The following is an 18,975-nucleotide window of genomic DNA, read 5'->3' as shown; positions in this document are numbered from 1 at the left end:
CTTGCATAAAATACATCTTAATTATGCTATGTAATAATATCACTATGAAGAATATGGGGTGCAGTGTCACAGAAGGGATGGGGAGTCTTTTTGCAGAGTTCTAGGAGAGGACAAATCTCAAAGGATGATATATAATCAGCTGTGTTATGGGGAAACAGTCTTGTCCACACATGAACCAATAATAATATGTGCATCTGTTTGTAAGGAATCACTGTTATAAAATGTAATTATTCTCTTGTTTCAAAAGAATCCTAAAAACGTTAAGAGTGGTCGTTTCCAGGTTGGAATACAGTTAAAACATGAAATTTAGCCAAACACCAGCTAAGCCAAACCACAGGGTAGATTTTTTTTTAAATCTCGCTCTTACTATCTTATCAGTAACACGTGTGCAATAACCTCTAAGCTACCTGCTATCTTAAAGACCTTTGACTATTGTTTCCAGCGTGTCCAAAGCTTTGGAACTAACTATCCAAAACTCTACCGGTCATTGCAAATAACTTCCAGCAGCCACACAAGGAACAAACCCTGATACTTCTACTCCTGAAACTATTGTACAGCATCTTCCCGTTCAGTGCCCTCACCAAGGGGCAAGCCGTTAAATTCACACCACCAACCACCAATGGCACAATGCCAGTCCCTTTGCTGAAGTGGTTCCCACTTAAAGCAACTGTCTCATTCTAGGTCTTCTTTCTTGTCTTTGCTCCCTAGGATCATCTAGCATCAGCCAATCATCTACCCCTCCAGATCATCTCACACCACTGCCAGGCCTAGAGCTTTGTCTTCCATTAGGAAGAGCCTTGTTCTCTCTCTGCCCTCCTTTCCTTTCATGCAATTCACAAGAGATTAAGGAGAAGGAAGCGAGGACCTTGGCCTCAAATCTCCAGACATAAGAGCTAGATAGGGCTGGAGAATGTAAGCAAGGCGGGGGGGGGGGGGGGGGGGAGGGGGAGAGAGAGAGGGGAGAGGAATCAGATCTCTCCTAACCAGAAAGCTAAGCTGACCAGCTCAAGGCAGATGTCAAAGAGTGTATGAGGAGCTACTCACAAAGTCCAAGGTCAACAGTTCCAGTGCTGCAGAGGCTCCAACAGCAGCCAAGTAGAATAGCAATGCTGACAGCATCCCTGCTTCCTACAAGTTTCTGAACAGCCATTTAAATCTGTTGCTGACTAGGGAAGCTATAAGCAGCAGGGTGGTTCTGGAGCCCTTTGCAGACCAAAAAAAAAAAAAAAAAAAAAGCCATAATTCAACAATTTATACACTGTTCACTTCTGGAAAGCTCTTTCTGCCATCATAAAATACAGAAACTAGCACCCTTTATATCCCAGGGGCAAATATTTTTCAAGTCCTAATATAAGAAAGATCTAGCTTATCTAGTTAATTTGCTAATAAGAACACTGTGCAAAACCTTGCTCACCTTCCTCTATTGATCAGTCCCATTGACTTTAATTGGACTGCTCATGTAAAAAAGGCAAGCAGGATTTGCCCCTCTATGGATAAACAGACAATCCTATTGATCTAGTGCTGTCGGTGTCAGGAAGTCACGGCTACCTTTACAAACCTAGTCACCGATGTACAGTGTAACTCATCTATAAAGAGAAATCCATTGATCTTCACCATCTTTCGTGCACTTGGGAAATTTTAATGTTGCTAAAGAAAAGTTCAAGAGACTATTACAAGTGAGGCAGCTGACAGAGTGAGATGGGTACTTATTACACTAGACTGGATTTTGGGGGCAAACGATAGCAAGCACTGTGAAGTTTCCACTCAAAATTCCGGCAACTGTGTCATATTAAAGAATTTAGCAACCAATCCTTTCCTTGCATCCCTGAACCAGGAGATGCACCTGGTTGGCAAATCATAGCGTATGTACATGGACTGGTTTCCTTGATCTCCCGTTATCATCTGCACTCACTGTGTCTAGCACATTTCATCCAAGAAGCTCTAGTCACTTCCCAAACAAAGCCAAGTTCATCCCTTATGCAAGTCCGTTAAGCCTTACAATATCCCTGAGAGGTAGGCATATGCCGTTTACAGACCAGGTAATTAATATGTAGATTTAAGAAGGGTACAGAGGGTGGCAGAGTAGGAAACAGAAATGCAGAGCTCTGATTGCTAGTCTTCTGTTCCCATGAAAAAATCTCCCCTCCATCTCAGCTTCATCTGTCTTGTCATAACCATATGCTTCAGAAATAGAACAAGGGACACCATACTTAGGGTTTATTCTTGCAAGGTGCTGAGAACACTGCAGTCAATGGGAATTGAGGGCATTCAGCACCTTGGCAAGCTGAAGTGCCACAGTCTCCATCACAATGGGCTAGAGTGGCCTGATTATACATAGTGAATAAACATAAGTTCTGCAGAGTTTAAGACAGCAAGAGTTCAGCAGAACAGGTCAGTCATCTGCCTGGAGAGTACAGCTGATCTGGTGCTGCAGGCTTAGAAAATGAAACACTGAGCCAAACAGAAGAAAATAAGTTAGCCACTTATTAGCGTGTAGGTAACACTGGCAACATCCCCATCAAGAAGATTCTGTGAACAAACCAGTGTTCCTGTCTCCCCATCACTGTACCTGTTTGAGATTTTCTACCAACAAAAAACACTGGATTCAGCATTTCGGTTCCTGCTGTGTCATGCCTGGCCTTTGTTATGTGGGAAAGCTCAGTGCAGTTTTATGTCTATAACAATGAATGGGTTAGCAGAAGTCAAGCACCTTGCTATGCATTTCACTCACACAAAATATTGTCACTGAAGGATTCTGGGACCAGATCCTTAAGTTACTGGATTCCATCAGTGATCAAAGCCACTCCAGCATCGATATGAACCTGAAAAGAAGCAGGCAGTGAAGAGGGGAGTTGCATATATATTTTCAGCTTGCCAAGGTGCTGAATGCCCTCAACTCCCATTGACTGCAATGTACTCAGCACCTTGCAAGAACAAATCCTTCTTGGTACGTAGTGACTGATGGAAACCAGGATCAATTAGTGACACTTTCCCCAGCTCAAGGCCAGATTAGCAGTGGTAAAAGTTGCTACCATCTGATGGCCAACCATCATGAACTATATTAGAGTGGTCTCAGACCAATTCCTAGTTGCAGAATGTCTTCACAATAAACAGAACCATTGTAAAAGACTAACTGGCACCTCTGTTGGCAGTTTCAGAGAAGCCAAGTAGTAAGCGAGCAATGGAGACCAAAATGACCTCTTGGGTCGGGGCTGGGACACGGCTGCTGCCGTCTCTCTTGAAAGTAAACTGGGCCTGTCAGTCTCTTACGGAGATCAAATAAACCAACACTTTTAATCAGTTCTAAATTCCTTTAAGAATTTTAAAAGTGAAGTCACAGGGACACTTTGAATAAGGGGAAGTAACCCTAGTCCTTCAGGGCTTTGGACTGTATCAAAAAAGCACGTATTTTGTGGTGTATTGAGTTGTGGCATCACCAGATCCTTTAGATGTAATCGTAGCTCTGTAATTCAGACTTGTGAGCCTTTAGTGATCTATATACAAGTCGGGGGCGCCTCAATGAACAACCGGGGGATTCAGAATTGCTTAAATATTCGAGTGTGGGTCTCACATTACATTTTTCCTCCCCTATCCTCACAGCCAGGCTCAGCTTCTCTATTCTATTTGCCATATGTGCTCATCTGTCTAATTGAGGGGGTGCGTATGCACCCAAGCAGAGCGAGCACGATGCAAAAGCTGAGCTAAAGGAATTGTATCCTTCTTTTGCTTTAGTGTTACAACATGTCACCAACATAGCTCCTGATGCTTTCAAATCACTTCACATTCATTAGTGAAGCCTTTCAAAACCGTTGTGAGGCAGGCACGTACTATACCCATTATACAGGTGGATACTAGAGGCACAAAGAAGTCAAGTTAGAGTTGGCTAGCTACACACTACTCTGATGGGTGGTTTATAAAGCATGTAGATAGCTAAACAACAAGGTCAGTGAGTCAGTGGCGAAGACTTCAACACTTAAACCCCAAAAGTCACCACACTCCCACCAAGAATAGAACCCAGACATCCTGACCAGGAGTGGCAGAAATTTCATAAAAGTGGGAGGGGCCACCAGTGCCTGAACCATGGCCTGCCTCCTCCTTCCTGAAGCCCCCGCTCCCTCACCTGTACAGCTGGTAAAATTGGCCTATGGCCTCCCACTTTTAAAAGTGATGGAACCATGGCCCCCTGCCCCCTCCCATTCTGGCGCCCCTCCATCCAATATGCATTTCTCCCTCCGTTTCCTGCATTCAATTTTTAACACCTCCTCCCCCACCCCTTTTAGAAATAAAGTTTCTTGGTTTGTGCATGCTCAGTAGAAGTATCTGAACATTGCAATGGAAAATTTCACCTGTATGGCCCACCGCACAAGTATGCCTCGCAGCAGAGCTGCTAAATGTGCTTCTACCATTCGGTCCCGCAGCTGCCACTATAGTCAAAAGGGACGGTATTTTCCACCAAGATGTAGGATGTGAACCACAAAGGGTGGTCAAAGAAAGCTGTAAATCATGCATCAGTAAGATCTGCAGCCCTAAAGACTATGCCTCTAAATGGCACAGTCTTGCCCTCCTCCCTTCCCACACGTGCTAGCTAAATGTATTACTAGCCCCTGAGACTCTTGAAAAATCCCTAGATCTCATGTACAACAGAAAAAAAATGTTAGATTTGTTTGGTGCACTTATGTAAAATTGCAGTTGAAGGAAAATGTGATTCAACAGGATGCTTGTAAAACAGGCGCTAGACTTTGATCTCACTCACATTAAAGTCTTTCCTCACTTCAACTAAGAAGACACCCACATCCAATTTTATAGCAAATAAAAGAATGAGTTTATAAACAGCAAGGGAGACCAAGAGCCTTGAACTGTACTGTAGGGGCTGAGAACTTTCATCGTATTCATCTAATAACAAACATCCACTGACAGTTATTTTTTAATCAAATCCTTTGCTGGTAAAGATGGTCAATAGGATTGAGTTCCTATTTATCCATACAGCAGGTACAGCACAATTAACATCAGTGTAAATTTCCCTAGTTGTTGCATTTCACTATGACCTGGAGGGAATCAAAAGGATCCTATCCCCTATCTCTGAGACCCAGAATCTAAAGTCTTACAAAATCTAATACACAGGGAAATGTTTTCACAGAATGGGTTTTCATTTCAGTGAAAACTTTCACATTTAAACATTCCCTTGTACCAATGGAAAGAGAAACATAACAGCTAGTGCAGGGGTCGGCAACCTTTCAGAAGCGGTGTGCCGAGTCTTCATTTATTCACTCTAACTTAAGGTTTTGCGTGCCAGTAATACATTTTAACATTTTTAGAAGGTCTCTTTCTCTACATCTATAATATATAACTCAACTATCATTGTATGTAAAGTAAATAAAGGTTTTTAAAATGTTTAAAAAGCTTCATTTAAAATAAAATTAAAATGCAGAGCCCTCCGGACCTGTGGCCAGGACCCGGGTAGTGAGTGTGCCACTGAAAATCAGTTCACGTGCCGCCTTCGGCACGCGTGCCATAGGTTGCCTACCCCTGAGCTAGTGTGTTGTGCCAGCGAACCAGGAGCAGAAAGTGAAACTAACTCTTGTTTCCATTATCAACGCAGAGTGAAGTGTAAAACACCATGTAGGTAGGGGGGAAATGCTGAAATGCTACATTTTAATAATGTACAACTTTAACTTTAAAAAATTAGCAAAAAGAGAAAACGTTTAAGAATCATACGGGGCTTCTATTCTTTGCAAAGCTAATTTTTTTCTGTGAAACAGAGCGAACTCTGCTGAATTATTATTCTTGGCAAGGCTACAAGTATAACAGAAAATGGGTAACAGTCTCTTCCATATAACAATGCTCAAACACGATACGAAGGCTTCAATAAAAAGACCTGCACATACATTACAGCATCCACACACAAGCTACACTCAATTGCTATTATTTCTATTGCTATCATGCATGAAGTGTGCCAGGCACTTTCCAAAACATTGAGGAAGACAACCCTGGTCCTAATCAGCTTTACCATATCAGACTCCATGGGGTCTTACAGGGAGCTTGCTGCACAGGTCTGCTCACATGGACCTCATTGCACACGGAATGGAAAATACATTAAAGAGATAATCTTGCCAAGCACCCAATTTAGGTAATCACATTCTGACAACCTCATTCTCTCCACATTAAGTTTCAAAATACTATTTGCTTCCTATCCTAAACTGCTGTGTATTGTTGCACAGCAGCCACCTTTAACCTCAGAGATGGCTGCAGTAATTCTTTGTCTTTCGCATTTTGTTTGCTGGTTTGAGTTATTTTGGGATGAACGATGCCTCGTAATTCCCAGACTTCTAATTGGGAGGATTGCATCTCAAGGTATCGATGCACATATAACTGGAGGAGCCCTTTTGGAAAACTCATTGTATGAAAAAACAGCTTTGTTAGCTGTAGATAACAAGAGAGATTACATTATAACAGCCCTTTGACCTTCTTAAAGAAGAACATATCCCATATAGCTAAGACAAGCTCAGCTTGTTTGGCTGACCAAGAATGTTTTCATCTCAGTTAAGCAATACTAGTGTCTCCAAGCTTCCAAGGAAGCATTCCAACTCCTACGAAAGTATTGCAGGATAAGTAAGCTTGGCAGAATTCTTTAATGATTTCAGTGGAGACTCAGTTTATTTTAAGCTTTTTTCTATTTTTACTGATTTACATTTTTACACTTGTGCAAAATTATGGGGCTTAAGGCTTTTGTATTTTTACTTATTGACATTTTCACAGTTAGGGAAAATTGTGGGGGAGTCGGGCAATAGCTGGGGGAAATCAGACACTTATTTAACAAGAATACATACTTGGATTCAAAAAGTTAAAGCTTTGTAACAGTTAAATCACAAACAGTCATCACATGTCAATAAATACACAGTAAATATTCTTAAATCAAACTGTAATAAGTTCTCAAGCAGCGTTCTTACTTGGCCTATCTGTAAATTTTGATAAATATTGATTAAAATATTTTTTCCAATCAGTTTGTGTGTATGTTGAAATTGATGTTTATCAACATTTACCAATAAAAATCCAATCCTTCCAAGCCTTTGTATGAGAGTTCTTTAAATTCCCCTGCTGTAAAATAAATTGCAACTGAAACAAATGCAATTACCTAGCTGATGAGGGGTTAATCCTCTTTTGTTTAATATAGAAAATGAAAATGTTATTACCACTGAACAAATGGAAGTCAGTAATTTTTGAGAGGATACAACTTCATACAAGCTATGAGGCAATCAGCACCTTGGACGTAAATCAAGGCAAGTTTTTAGCTACCCCATTCAATAAAGGGTAATTTTCTTGCTTAAGTTTCAGCTCTACAATTATACAAGAATGATATAGGTAATTAGAACCAAAGATATATATTAAAGCTCATGTGAGGTATTAAGAGGAACATTGCTGCAATTGTAGAAAAAAATGCAAGCTGTCAAAAGAAGAAATTATTTTACATACTCCTCGATGTTTACTTAAATATAGAAATATCATGATTTTAACTTTTTTACTTTAAGTAGTTCAAACATTCCACTGCAGTGTAGGAAGTACTAGCACAATAACACTGCCCTAATGAACAGGAGCCAAAAGGAAACTGACCTGCCTAGTGTAACCTCTAGGCTGAGCAAGATGCAAAAATTAACCTAACAGCATGAGAAAGTAAAGAGTAAATACAATTTTTCAGTTCTCATTTTCAATGTCTCTAACATGATTAATTGCAAGGACAAAGATGCATTTTTAAATATGATTTTTATCTTGACAGCACAACCCTTTTTAGAGTTACTTTACAAGACAACTTGATGGTGACAGTTTTCCCCCTTAAAACATCTAGATGTGTTCTTGTTTGATAAATGACAAAAACAGTGTATTACAATTCTTAGCCCTTTAAATGTTCTTATTAGTTGCTGAAATCATAAATTCTGTGTAATCCAACACACCATACTTTTTTTTCTTGGGGGTGGCATATTATAGCTACATTGTGAGCTTCTCCATACAGAGATTTTGTTGTTTTGGGTAGGTCTGTAAAATGCTGTGTACACTTGGGGCAGTATATAAAGAATATAATATCCACATTACCATAATAATCAGAGCTTCTGCAACAGAAACCAGTTGCACTCCAAAAAAAGGACCAATATGCCTATCAGGAAAAGTAGATACTTCTATAATCATATAGAAAAAAGAACCACAGCTAGGTCTTGTTTACTCAGGACTATTTTCAAAGCACTCAAAGCCCAGCTCTGGGTTACAAATAAATGTCAAATTCTCTTGGTACTGAGATTTGGTGCAACAGATTATAGACACCATACAGCATAGTGCACTCCTGCTTCTTGTTTGGAAGATTTTGTCTCCCTGCAAGGACACATGGATCCTAGCACCTTTCAGAAAGATGACAAATAAGCCTACAGTTCTGGTGGGAGACCAAAACCAAAAAGCTTCTGTTTATACCAAAACACATGTAGCCCACAAAGCTCTTGCAAGGGGATGGGACTGCTATCAGGCTAACCATCCGCTGTAACCCCGATTCCTCAGGGAGGGCTGGAAATATCTTTGTTCCGGTTCATGCTGATTATCCCATCAACAGTGCAACCCAAGCACAACCTACATCCCAACCTTGTACAGCCCCCCCCCCCAAGACGATGAAGCGTACATCACTACATTGCACCCCTAATTCCTTATACCTCCCCAACGTTTGCACCCCCTTTCTGTACGACACCCCCACCGTCCCATCCTCTGCGTAGCTCATTACAATCTTCTGCAGCCCACACCATGAGCAGCATCTCCTTTGTACCCCATGGTCACCCCAACTGCAGCTCCCCCTGACCATCTTCCGCAACCGCCGTTGCATCCCCCCCACCCCGGCCCCTTTGCAAGCACCAGTCCAAAGCAGTGGGTTCCTTGCCTCTGTGCAGCTCTGACCCCGCCCCATTACCTTCTCCTCGGGTTCCTGGGCCCCGTCTGGCTCCCGGCCGAGCCTCTGCCTCAGCTCGCTCATCTTAGCCCGAGGCCGCGGCGCCTTGCGCTCCGCTGTCCGCACCCGCAGCTGCTCCCGGTGCAACAGCTCCGAGCGCTGCTGCGCGAGACCAGGCGCCAGCAGCAGCGTGAGTCGCCCCGGAGTTCCATGGGGGGGGCCAGGCGGGGGGAGAGAAGCCGAACCAATAGCAGGCGCAGGAGGGGGAAAGTGGGCGTGGCCACCCATCTTTCTCCGCGAGCCTCATTCTCAATGCGGAAGCCTTCGCTCTCTCGCGCGCGACCCGCCCATGTGTACCCGGACGTGGGCAGCTCTCCTGCCGAGGCCGCCATGATTGGTGTACGCAGTGGCGTACATGGTGCAGTAGTAACTCATGGGATTCCCACACACCAGAGACCGATGGAGGCATGGGGGGGGGCGGCGGGCGGGCAGGCCGTGGTGCAGTGCAGAGCTGCTGGAATAGGGGTGTTGCTGCACCCCTTGGCCTGAAGTGGTTTCCATCATATACAGGATTTACAATTTGCTTCTTGAGCTCCCCACTGTACACATTTCAGAGTAGCGGCCGTGTTAGTCTGTATCCGCAAAAAGAACAGGAGTACTTGTGGCACCTTAGAGACTAACAAATTTATTTGAGCATAAGCTTTCGTGGGCTACAGCCCACTTCATCAGATGCATAGAATGGATTAATATACAAATTGTTCCAGTGCCCCTGCTGCAGTGTGCTGCGTCCTTGGCCCCCTCCCCAGGAAAGGGATGTCATTACCGGCCAAAGACTCCCCCTCTGCACCCCCACAGTCGCTAATGCCATGCAGAACAGGCATTGGGGCTGGGGTTACAGATGTATCCTAGCCTGCATAAACCACAGTGTATCTGCGCAGGCAGAGCTGGACCCTGCAGAGAGACACAAAGGCCAGGGTTTGGGGTGTGAGGACAGAGTCCCAGGCCAGAAGAGACCAGTGTGATCATCTAGTCTGGCTTCCTGTATAGCACAGACCAGAAACCTTCTCCACAATAATTCCTAAAGCAGATCTTTTAGGAAAACATCCAACCTGGATTTAAAAATTGTAAGTGATGGAGAATCCACCACTACCCTTGGTAAAAAGAAGAACAGGAGTACTTGTGGCACCTTAGAGACTAACAAATTTATTAGAGCATAAGCTTTCGTGGACTACAGCCCACTTCTCCGGTTTGAATAAGGACTGGGAATGGCTGAGCCATTACAAACATTGACTCTATCTCCCCTTGTAAGTACTCTCACACTTATTATCAAACTGTCTGTACTGAGCTAGCTTGATTATCATTTCAAAAGTTTTTTTTCTCTTAATTAATTGGCCTCTCAGAGTTGGTAAGACAACTCCCACCTGTTTATGCTCTCTGTATGTGTGTATATATATCTCCTCAATATATGTTCCATTCTATATGCATCCGAAGAAGTGGACTGTAGTCCACGAAAGCTTATGCTCTAATAAATTTGTTAGTCTCTAAGGTGCCACAAGTACTCCTGTTCTTCTTTTTGCGGATACAGACTAACACGGCTGTTACTCTGAAATCTGTACCCTTGGTAAATGGTTCCAATGGTTAATTATGCTCATTGTTTAAAATGTATGCCTTATTTCCAGTCTGAATTTGTCTAGCTTCAACTTCCAGCCATTGGATCTTGTTAGACATTTCTCTACTAGAATGAAGAGCCCATTATCAAATATTTGTTCCCCATGTAAGGACTTATAGATTGTAATCAAGTCACCCCTTTATTGTTAAATAGATTGAGCTCTTTGAGTCAAACACAATAAGTCATGTTTTCTAATCCTTTAATCATTCCCACGGCTCTTCTCTGAATGCTTTCCAGTTTTTCAACATCCTTCTTGAACTGTGGACACCAAAACTGGACACAGTATTCCAGTAATGGTTGCACCAGTGCCAAATAGAGGTAAAATAACCTGAGTTATTCAGCATCCAATGAACAACAGATTGGTGGGGAATGAGGACTCTGGAGTTTTACAACTTGAAAAATGTTAAAGGTTTTGCAATTTAAAAGAAAAGTGGCAGGTGATGGTGCATTGGATCTGCCGCTGATATTGACATTGTAATGCAGTTACTAACCTGTGTATCAAGGGTCTCTACTGGTGAGGCTAGGCTGTATGTTACAGGCCTTTAACTGGTTTCAAGTAAGGAACAATGTTTAACTCAGGGGGGCTTGTGCTTTTGTAGGCAGTGAGCTCAGTGATATTTTGAGTGACCACACAGTGCAGCATCATGAAAACCAGAAAGTTCTTGGGAGGCTACAAATTGATTACATCACCACAAAAACCACCACAATCAATGCAAGTTGGCAAACTCAACAGCTTGACCAATCCGTCCCATCTAGTAGCCCAGAACTGCCATAGGGCCTTCAGCTCATCAGAACGCCGCACTGCCACAAAACCTTCAGGACTCCAGCGTTCCACCCCATGACTCTTGTGAAACCTTCAGAGCTCCAACATACCATCCTTCCACTAAAACAACAAGGAGTCTGGTGGCACCTTAAAGACTAACAGATTTATTTGGGCATAAGCTTTCGTGAGTAAAAACCTCACTTCTTCGGATTCTTTGGCATCCGAAGAAGTGAGGTTTTTACTCACGAAAGCTTATGCCCAAATAAATCTGTTAGTCTTTAAGGTGCCACCAGACTCCTTGTTGTTTTTGTAGATACAGACTAACACGGCTACCCCCTGATACTTGACATCCTTCCACTGTAAACCCTGCTTTCCCATTCAGTGCCACCGAACCACCTGGGGGCCCCGAGCTTCCACTTATCGGCCCCTATGCAAAAGGGATGCCCGGGTGCATATCTGCCCCGGAACCGTCGGGGCCCCAACATTCCATTCGGCAGCCCCCCCACATTTGCAGCAGACCCTACAGAGTCCTGATGTTCCACCCAGCAGCCCCCCCTGCTCCACTCCTTCGGCGGCTCCAAGGCCTACAGGTCTCTAAATATTCCACCCAGAAGCAATCCCCCAAATGCCATGGGAAAGTCAAGGCCCTCACATTCCACCCAGCTACTGCTGTGGAACATTTGGGGCCCCGACATTCCATCTAGCCCCTGCCATGGAACTTTATGGGGACCCAACATTCCATCCAACAACTCCCATGGAAACTTCGGGGCCTCCGCATAACATCGAGCAGCCCCAACCCCCTTCTCAACTCCCCCCGACCACTGGGGCCCCATGGCTCTATCTGACAGAGGGAGACGGGTCGGGATGGGGCAGCAGAAGAGAAGCTGGGAAGAGCCGTGGACACTAGGGCGGAATCCAGTGTTGAGGAGACCAGCGATTGGCAGGTACGTATGGACAACGAGAGCCACGCGTTGATTGGGCGTCCTACAGTAAGAGGTGGGCGTGGCTCTTATTGTGACGCGTCAGGTGATAGGCAAGCTTAGGGCGATGTTATCGACCTAGAGATTGGCCGAACACAGGCATGTGGGCGGGATTTCGGACGCTTCCATGATTAGCGGGGGTGCTTTCAACGGGGCGGAACTACCGGTATCACGGGGGCGCTAATTGGTGAGCGAGCGGCGTGTAGGCGAGGCTGCCGGCGTCGACCTGTCTATGATTGGTGTAGCGCGACGTGTGGGCGGGGCCAGGACTCGAGGCCAGAGGCATTATAAGAGCCGCCGTTTGGCGCGCAGTGGAGGGTTTCTGGGTGTGCGGAGCAGTGCAGCGCTGCGTTTTGTGGCCTCTCCCCCGCTGACAGGATGTTCGAGGCGCGGCTGGTGCAGGGCTCGGTGCTGAAGCGGGTGCTGGAGGCGCTCAAGGACCTGATCACCGAGGCCTGCTGGGACCTGGGCTCGGGCGGCATCAGCCTGCAGAGCATGGACTCCTCGCACGTCTCGCTGGTGCAGCTCACGCTGCGCTCTGAGGGCTTCGACACCTACCGCTGCGACCGCAACATCGCCATGGGGGTCAACCTGGCCAGGTAGCGGGGCTGGGGGGGAGGGTCAGTGCCCTCAGCCGCGGGCAGAGCCGAGGGGGGGTGACTGGCTGGCGCGGGAGAGCGAAACTCTCGGCGGGGGAGTGGTGTCTCGCGCCGTTTCTCTAGCGCTGCGCTGGCCTCTGGTGGAGGTGACGTCATTTCGGCGCCAGTCGTACAATGCCCCGGCGCGCTGGCGGGAAAGCTGCACGTGGGGGAGGGGCCTATGGGCCCCGAGTGCCTTGGCCTGGCCAGGGCGCGCTGGGGCTAAGGGACCTGTGGGTAGTGGCGTCCGCCCAGGTCCCGTCACTGCGGTGAGCGCGGCCCGAGTTATGGCATCTCACCCCCTCTATATGCGCCCCCCACCTGCGGTGTTGCGCCCTGTATTGGCGGCGGGCGGGGGGGGAGGGGAAGAGTTGAACAGCACCAGAGCTGTCCCGCAGCCATGTGAGTGTCTCAACCACTGTCGCAGGGGCTGCTGTTGACGCTAATGCGCTGGAGCAGCTGCATGAAATGGGTGTGTGAAACAGCCCCCCAGATTTTTTTGCAAATATCACTTTAGTGCAGTATAAGTGACCTAGTAATCAATTCTCTTGTTTTTTCCTAGTATGTCCAAAATACTGAAGTGTGCTGGCAATGAAGACATAATCACCCTCAGAGCAGAGGACAATGCAGATACGCTGGCTCTGGTATTTGAGGCACCAAGTAAATACCTTGATTCCAAATTATTTCAATATTAAGATACAAACTCTTCTTTAATTCAGTTATGAAGCAGAATTGGGGGTGAAATCTTGTAATTCTGCATTTCAGAACAGCTAATTAGTGCCTTGGTTTGCTTTGCTGTTCCAGAATTAAAATATGTGCATATCTCTGAACCATCAGTCACTATTTAACTTTATTAAGCTTTATGCTTTGACTAGACTTCAGTGGATATTTGTCTAAAGAATAGCTGTGGCATTGGGGATAGTCACAAAGTGACACCAAAAAAAAAAGCCTAATTGATTCTGTGATTTCTTTATCAAATTAAGACTACACTGAGGAAACGTTCTGGGACAGAATCTAACAAACAACCCTAGCTTTAATAATGTTTTTGAACAGTTCTGGTCAAATACATCTTGTCTGATTGTTTTTAGATCAGGAGAAGGTCTCTGATTATGAGATGAAGTTAATGGATTTAGATGTGGAACAACTTGGAATTCCAGTAAGTAATTTTGTCTCCACTGCTGACCTAAATTAGATTATTGGGTTTTACAAATAAATCAAGAACTTGAATGTTTAGCTGTCATAAAATGTTTTTTGACTAGCTTCCTGTTATTAGGAAATGTAATAAACCTAAACTTTATTTCAAGGCAGACTGTTTCCCAACAAAGCTCTCACTAAATTTCAGTGGAAGCCTTAGACTTGTTTCTCTGAGTGGTATTTTTGGCTTAAATCTGCAGTGTGACACACACTGGCTTATATATATATATATACACACACACACACACGTGACAGAATACAAAAGTTTGTTCTGGTACTGTTAAACTATATCTAAGGTTGTCTTCTCACAGGAACAAGAATACAGCTGTGTAGTGAAAATGCCTTCTGGTGAATTTGCACGGATCTGCAGAGATCTCAGCCATATTGGAGATGCTGTTGTCATCTCTTGTGCAAAAGATGGTGTAAAATTTTCTGCTAATGGAGAGCTAGGAAATGGAAATATCAAGCTGTCACAGACCAGTAATGTGGATAAGGAGGAAGAAGCTGTAAGTTTGATGGTGCTTTGAAAATTTTTGAAAATATGGGGACTTGAGTCTCACTACTGTTGGGGCAGGAGCAACTTTCTGAAATATTTGCGGACTCAAATGCCCAGTCTACCTGACTGGATTTAGGAAACTGACAAGCTACAAAATTTTGGGTCTTTCCTGTCTCTAAAACAGGGCTGAGTAATGCATAGGTATCAGGAAAATGGGAGAGGGGTGGGGGAAATGTTGTTAGTGTTCTGGCTGGCATCTGCTCTGTTGTGGTAGAAAATTGCTGTCACTGCAACTAATAGTTAAGTGCCCAGAAGTTCCTTCTTGTGCTGTGCTACATTTATGGGCTGTTAAAACTTGAAGAAATCTCTCAAAGTAAGAGTGCAGAAATGACAAATACTTAATGGAGCTCTACTGATCATTTGTCCTCTCTTTTAAGAGAGCGTTGTATTCTTAATTCATGATTGTTTTTTATTTCTTCCTTTAGGTTACAATAGAGATGAATGAGCCAGTCCAGCTCACTTTTGCTTTGAGGTACTTGAATTTTTTTACCAAAGCCACACCACTATCACCTACAGTTACACTTAGTATGTCTGCAGATGTTCCACTAGGTAAGTAATGCTGCTTTCATTTCTTCAAAACAACGTTGTATAGTTACACCACTTCTAAGCTGCATTGTAGAGTTCACATGGGCATAAACTACACTGTTGGAAGTGATCTGAGTAACTGACTTGCTTTTTTTTCTCCCTCAGTTGTGGAGTACAAGATTGCAGATATGGGACATTTAAAATACTATCTTGCCCCAAAGATTGAGGATCAGCAAGATGGTTCTTAAAATGCACTAGGATCAAGGGAAAAGCTCTTGGGAGATGAAAACTGCTTTTCTGAGGAGGAAGAAAGTGTCCAGTCTGAAACCTCAAATAATGCTGTTAGGCATGTTTGTAGATATTTCTCTGTAAATATTTTTTCAACTTTGTTTTGTACCTACTTTTGAAAAACATTTGTATCTTTGCTATTCGAGACCATGTGTCTATTTACACATTCTTTTTAGATGCTGTTTTTAGAACCTAAGCTTTTACTCCCTTTGGAAGTTGCTAGTGGTAAAGGGGTGCAATATTGAAACATTGAGTTACAATAAAAAACAGTGATCTCTCTAGGGCTCTGTGTGAAACCTGACTGGAGTGAGGTTACTAATGTAAACAGAATTCAGCCTTTACAATGTCCTTTTCAAAATGATAACTGTAATATAATTGAAAGGTGGAAATGGTAATAAAATTTTTGAATAACATTCTTTATCCTGCATCATTATGAATAGACTTAACAATAAATCTGAATAGTGATGAAAATATTTATAGTTTGGTTTTAAATCAGACATGTAGAGTGTAGCAGGAGCTTAGCCATCAACATTACATGTAATAAAATATGAAATAGCAAAAGCTTTGCAACTTTTTATGACCATGCGCCATACCCATCAGCTTTTTGGTTGACAATCACATGACTCACACCAAAATATAGATACTGCTGTTGAGCCAATTTCACTTTGCAATTGCAAACTAAACATTCCTTATTTGTTGGCTGTAAATAGAAGACAAGTCATAAGTGACATAAGTGGGTGTGATCAATGTCACTTACACAACTTCTATTTTAAATCTACATGTTTTTGCAGCAGGTTCTTAATTGATGTAAGAGGGAGGTCTGAGTACAGTGATCTCATTCACACAATACATTGCAGTGTAACCACAGATGCAGAACCAGTTTGTGTAAAGTAAGGCAACTTTCCATAGATATGCTCATTTTGATGTAAGATGGGTTTACATCAATTTTGATTAAGTTGATTCCTCATTGACTTAAGATTAATTGAAATAAGGCTTTTTTTTATCAAGTTTACACAAGTGGTATTAAAGTAATTAAACATGCCTATTCAAACTAATGGAAATTTCAATTTCCAGACTTGTCTGACTATGTTCATAAACTTGAAATTTTCTAGTTGCAGTGTTGCTAAATTATCTAAACTTTCATAAAACAGTGGTGTTAGGATCAATGACAAGTTCAAAAGTAGCTTCTAATAAACTTGTATACAAAACAAATACAGCCAACAAGTTAATTTTGCTACTGATTACAAAATGTCCCTTAAAATTATTGTAGTAATGCCATTTTTAGGTTAGACATTGAAATACCAATAACTCTTCCCATTCAGCTTGTTACAAAGATGATGCAGTGTGGATTTTTTTAAGAACAATTTACAATAAATGATCAAAAACTTATTAAATTGCAGACATTTAAATTAAAAGTATTACTCAAATGCTCAGGGAAACAGTCAGGGAGAATTAATTTCCTTACTGTGGGCCACAGTTTTACGAGCTGCAGGAGAGTATTAGGTTAGCACTTTCCAATGTAAAGTGCTTTGGGAGCTAGGATGGTAGAGAGTTAAGTATTACTGTGAGTTAAACTACACTACAGGCCCATCCCTAGAGAAATTTGGCAAGAACTTGTGTATGGAGGGGGTAATATATTTCTTAGACTGATTAGTTACCCCTCATGAACCTTAGAATAGGTGTTTTTTGGTCTGAGTTAGCCAGTGTTCCAAATATAATTCAGCTACCATGATATGCTCAAAGCATGCTTGTGTACAGTGGTCAAACTTAGCTGGAAGCTGTGTGAAACCTCCAAATAGCTTCAGTTGTGTTAGTTACAAAATGACCACTAGCTATCTGTTCAAAGAATGATGTAGCAGGAGAGAGTCGCAAGGTGGCAGCAGTAGGCTAAAACCAACACTACTTTGCTACGCAGCCGTGTTAGTCTGTAGCCGCAAAAAGAACGGGATTACTTGTGGCACTTTAGAGACTAACAAATTTATTAGAGCATAAGCTTTCGTGGGCTACAGCCCACTTCTTCGGATGCCTATAGAATGGAACATATATTGAGGAGATATATATACACACATACAGAGAGCATGAACAGGTGGGAGTTGTCTTACCAATTCTCACACTTCTTATCAAACTGTCTGTACTGGGCTATCTTGATTATCACTTCAAAAGTTTTTTTTTTTTCTCTTACTTAATTGGCCTCTCAGAGTTGGTAAGACAACTCCCACCTGTTGATACTCTCTGTATGGGTGTATATATATCTCCTCAATATATGTTCCACTCTATATGCATCCGAAGAAGTGGGCTGTAGCCCACAAAAGCTTATGCTCAAATAAATTCCTTAGTCTCTAAGGTGCCACAAGTACTCCTGTTCTTTTTGCGGCTACAGACTACAACTGGTTTGAGGATATTTCTGCAGAAATTCCTATGCAGAGCTGCTGTCAGTCCATATCACTCTGTAGGAACATAAGAGAGGACTTTTCAAGACCCGTAAACCTGTTTCTTTAATTGATTAGATACCTCTCAAAGCATTGGGAGTACTTCTTGTGCTCGACCAAACAGCCAGGCAGAGGGGGACAATGGTTACATGTCACATAGGATATGATAATCTCACACGGTGACTATCTTGCATGTTCTTCTACCCCCAGGGGTTTGCAACAAATTTTTTTTGGTGGTCTCAGAGTGCAGCCACCAACTCTGACACTTTTTCCTAGAATAACTAGGAAAAAGAAATATGCACATACACACATCCAAATCATTGTAATTGATGTAGGGGTTTTTTGGTGTTTTTTTTTTTTTGGCAGACTCCATAATAAAAATAATGTTGTGAAAAGTGATACTTGCATGTTTGTTAATCTCACTTATCACAGCCTCCCAGCTAGTCTTATCCCAATAAGTCTGCTGTGAAATGTGATACTTGCATGTTTGTTAATATCACTTTTCTCAGTAAGCCCCAGGACAAAAGGCCTGGATGAGGGTGCAGCAGGGGCGATCGGGGGATGGGGAAGGCAGTGGGAACCTGAGGTGATAGTCGGGGTGAGCCCCACTGCCATGCAGCTAGAGTCAGGGGTTGGCACCTGGGGACAGCTTCCGCTTCTAGGGATCAGTCCCAGCTGGGGCCACATGGCTGGAGCTGAGGGTCAACACCTGCTCGGTCACGGTCACAGCCGGGGGTAGGGGTCAGCACCCAGGGCCGGCTCCTGCTGCTAGAACCTGTGACCAGAGCTGGGGGACAGTGCCCACCGCTGAGCGGCTGGAGCTGGGGGCTGGAACCACATGGCCAGAGCTGGAGTTCAGCACCTGCCGCTGCGCAGCCAGAGCAAGGGGTTGGCACCCGAAGTCCCAAAGCCAGGCTCCTGAAGTTCCGCTGCTGGAGCCTGCCACCCAACCACCCCAGGGCTGAAGCCCGAGCCTTCCTGCCCCCCCTTCCTCCTCCCCCAGGTGGGTTAAGAAT

The 18,975-nt window shown here is 43.6% G+C and overlaps 2 protein-coding genes across 2 annotated transcripts in view; one reads left to right on the top strand and one right to left on the bottom strand.

The window, feature by feature from the left end:
- The window catches only part of CDS2 (CDP-diacylglycerol synthase 2), a 45,099-nt gene extending 35,954 nt beyond the window's left edge, over positions 1 to 9,145 (bottom strand). Inside the window, exon 1 of the mRNA XM_054017429.1 lies at positions 8,939 to 9,145. Within this exon, the coding sequence (XP_053873404.1) occupies positions 8,939 to 9,001 (63 nt within the window). The 5' untranslated portion in view covers positions 9,002 to 9,145. The remainder of the gene's footprint in view (positions 1 to 8,938) is intronic.
- A 3,453-nt stretch (positions 9,146 to 12,598) lies between these two features.
- Positions 12,599 to 15,943, top strand: PCNA (proliferating cell nuclear antigen). Its single transcript, XM_054017871.1, has 6 exons — positions 12,599 to 12,928; positions 13,530 to 13,627; positions 14,056 to 14,123; positions 14,473 to 14,667; positions 15,143 to 15,266; positions 15,408 to 15,943. The coding sequence occupies exons 1-6, from the start codon at positions 12,708 to 12,710 to the stop codon at positions 15,488 to 15,490; spliced, it is 789 nt and encodes a 262-aa protein (XP_053873846.1). The 5' UTR covers positions 12,599 to 12,707; the 3' UTR covers positions 15,491 to 15,943.
- Positions 15,944 to 18,975: the final 3,032 nt, after the last annotated feature.

Source organism: Malaclemys terrapin, chromosome 2 (assembly GCF_027887155.1).
Source record: "Malaclemys terrapin pileata isolate rMalTer1 chromosome 2, rMalTer1.hap1, whole genome shotgun sequence".
Lineage (NCBI taxonomy): Eukaryota > Metazoa > Chordata > Testudines > Emydidae > Malaclemys > Malaclemys terrapin.
This window is presented reverse-complemented; position numbering and strand designations above follow the sequence as displayed.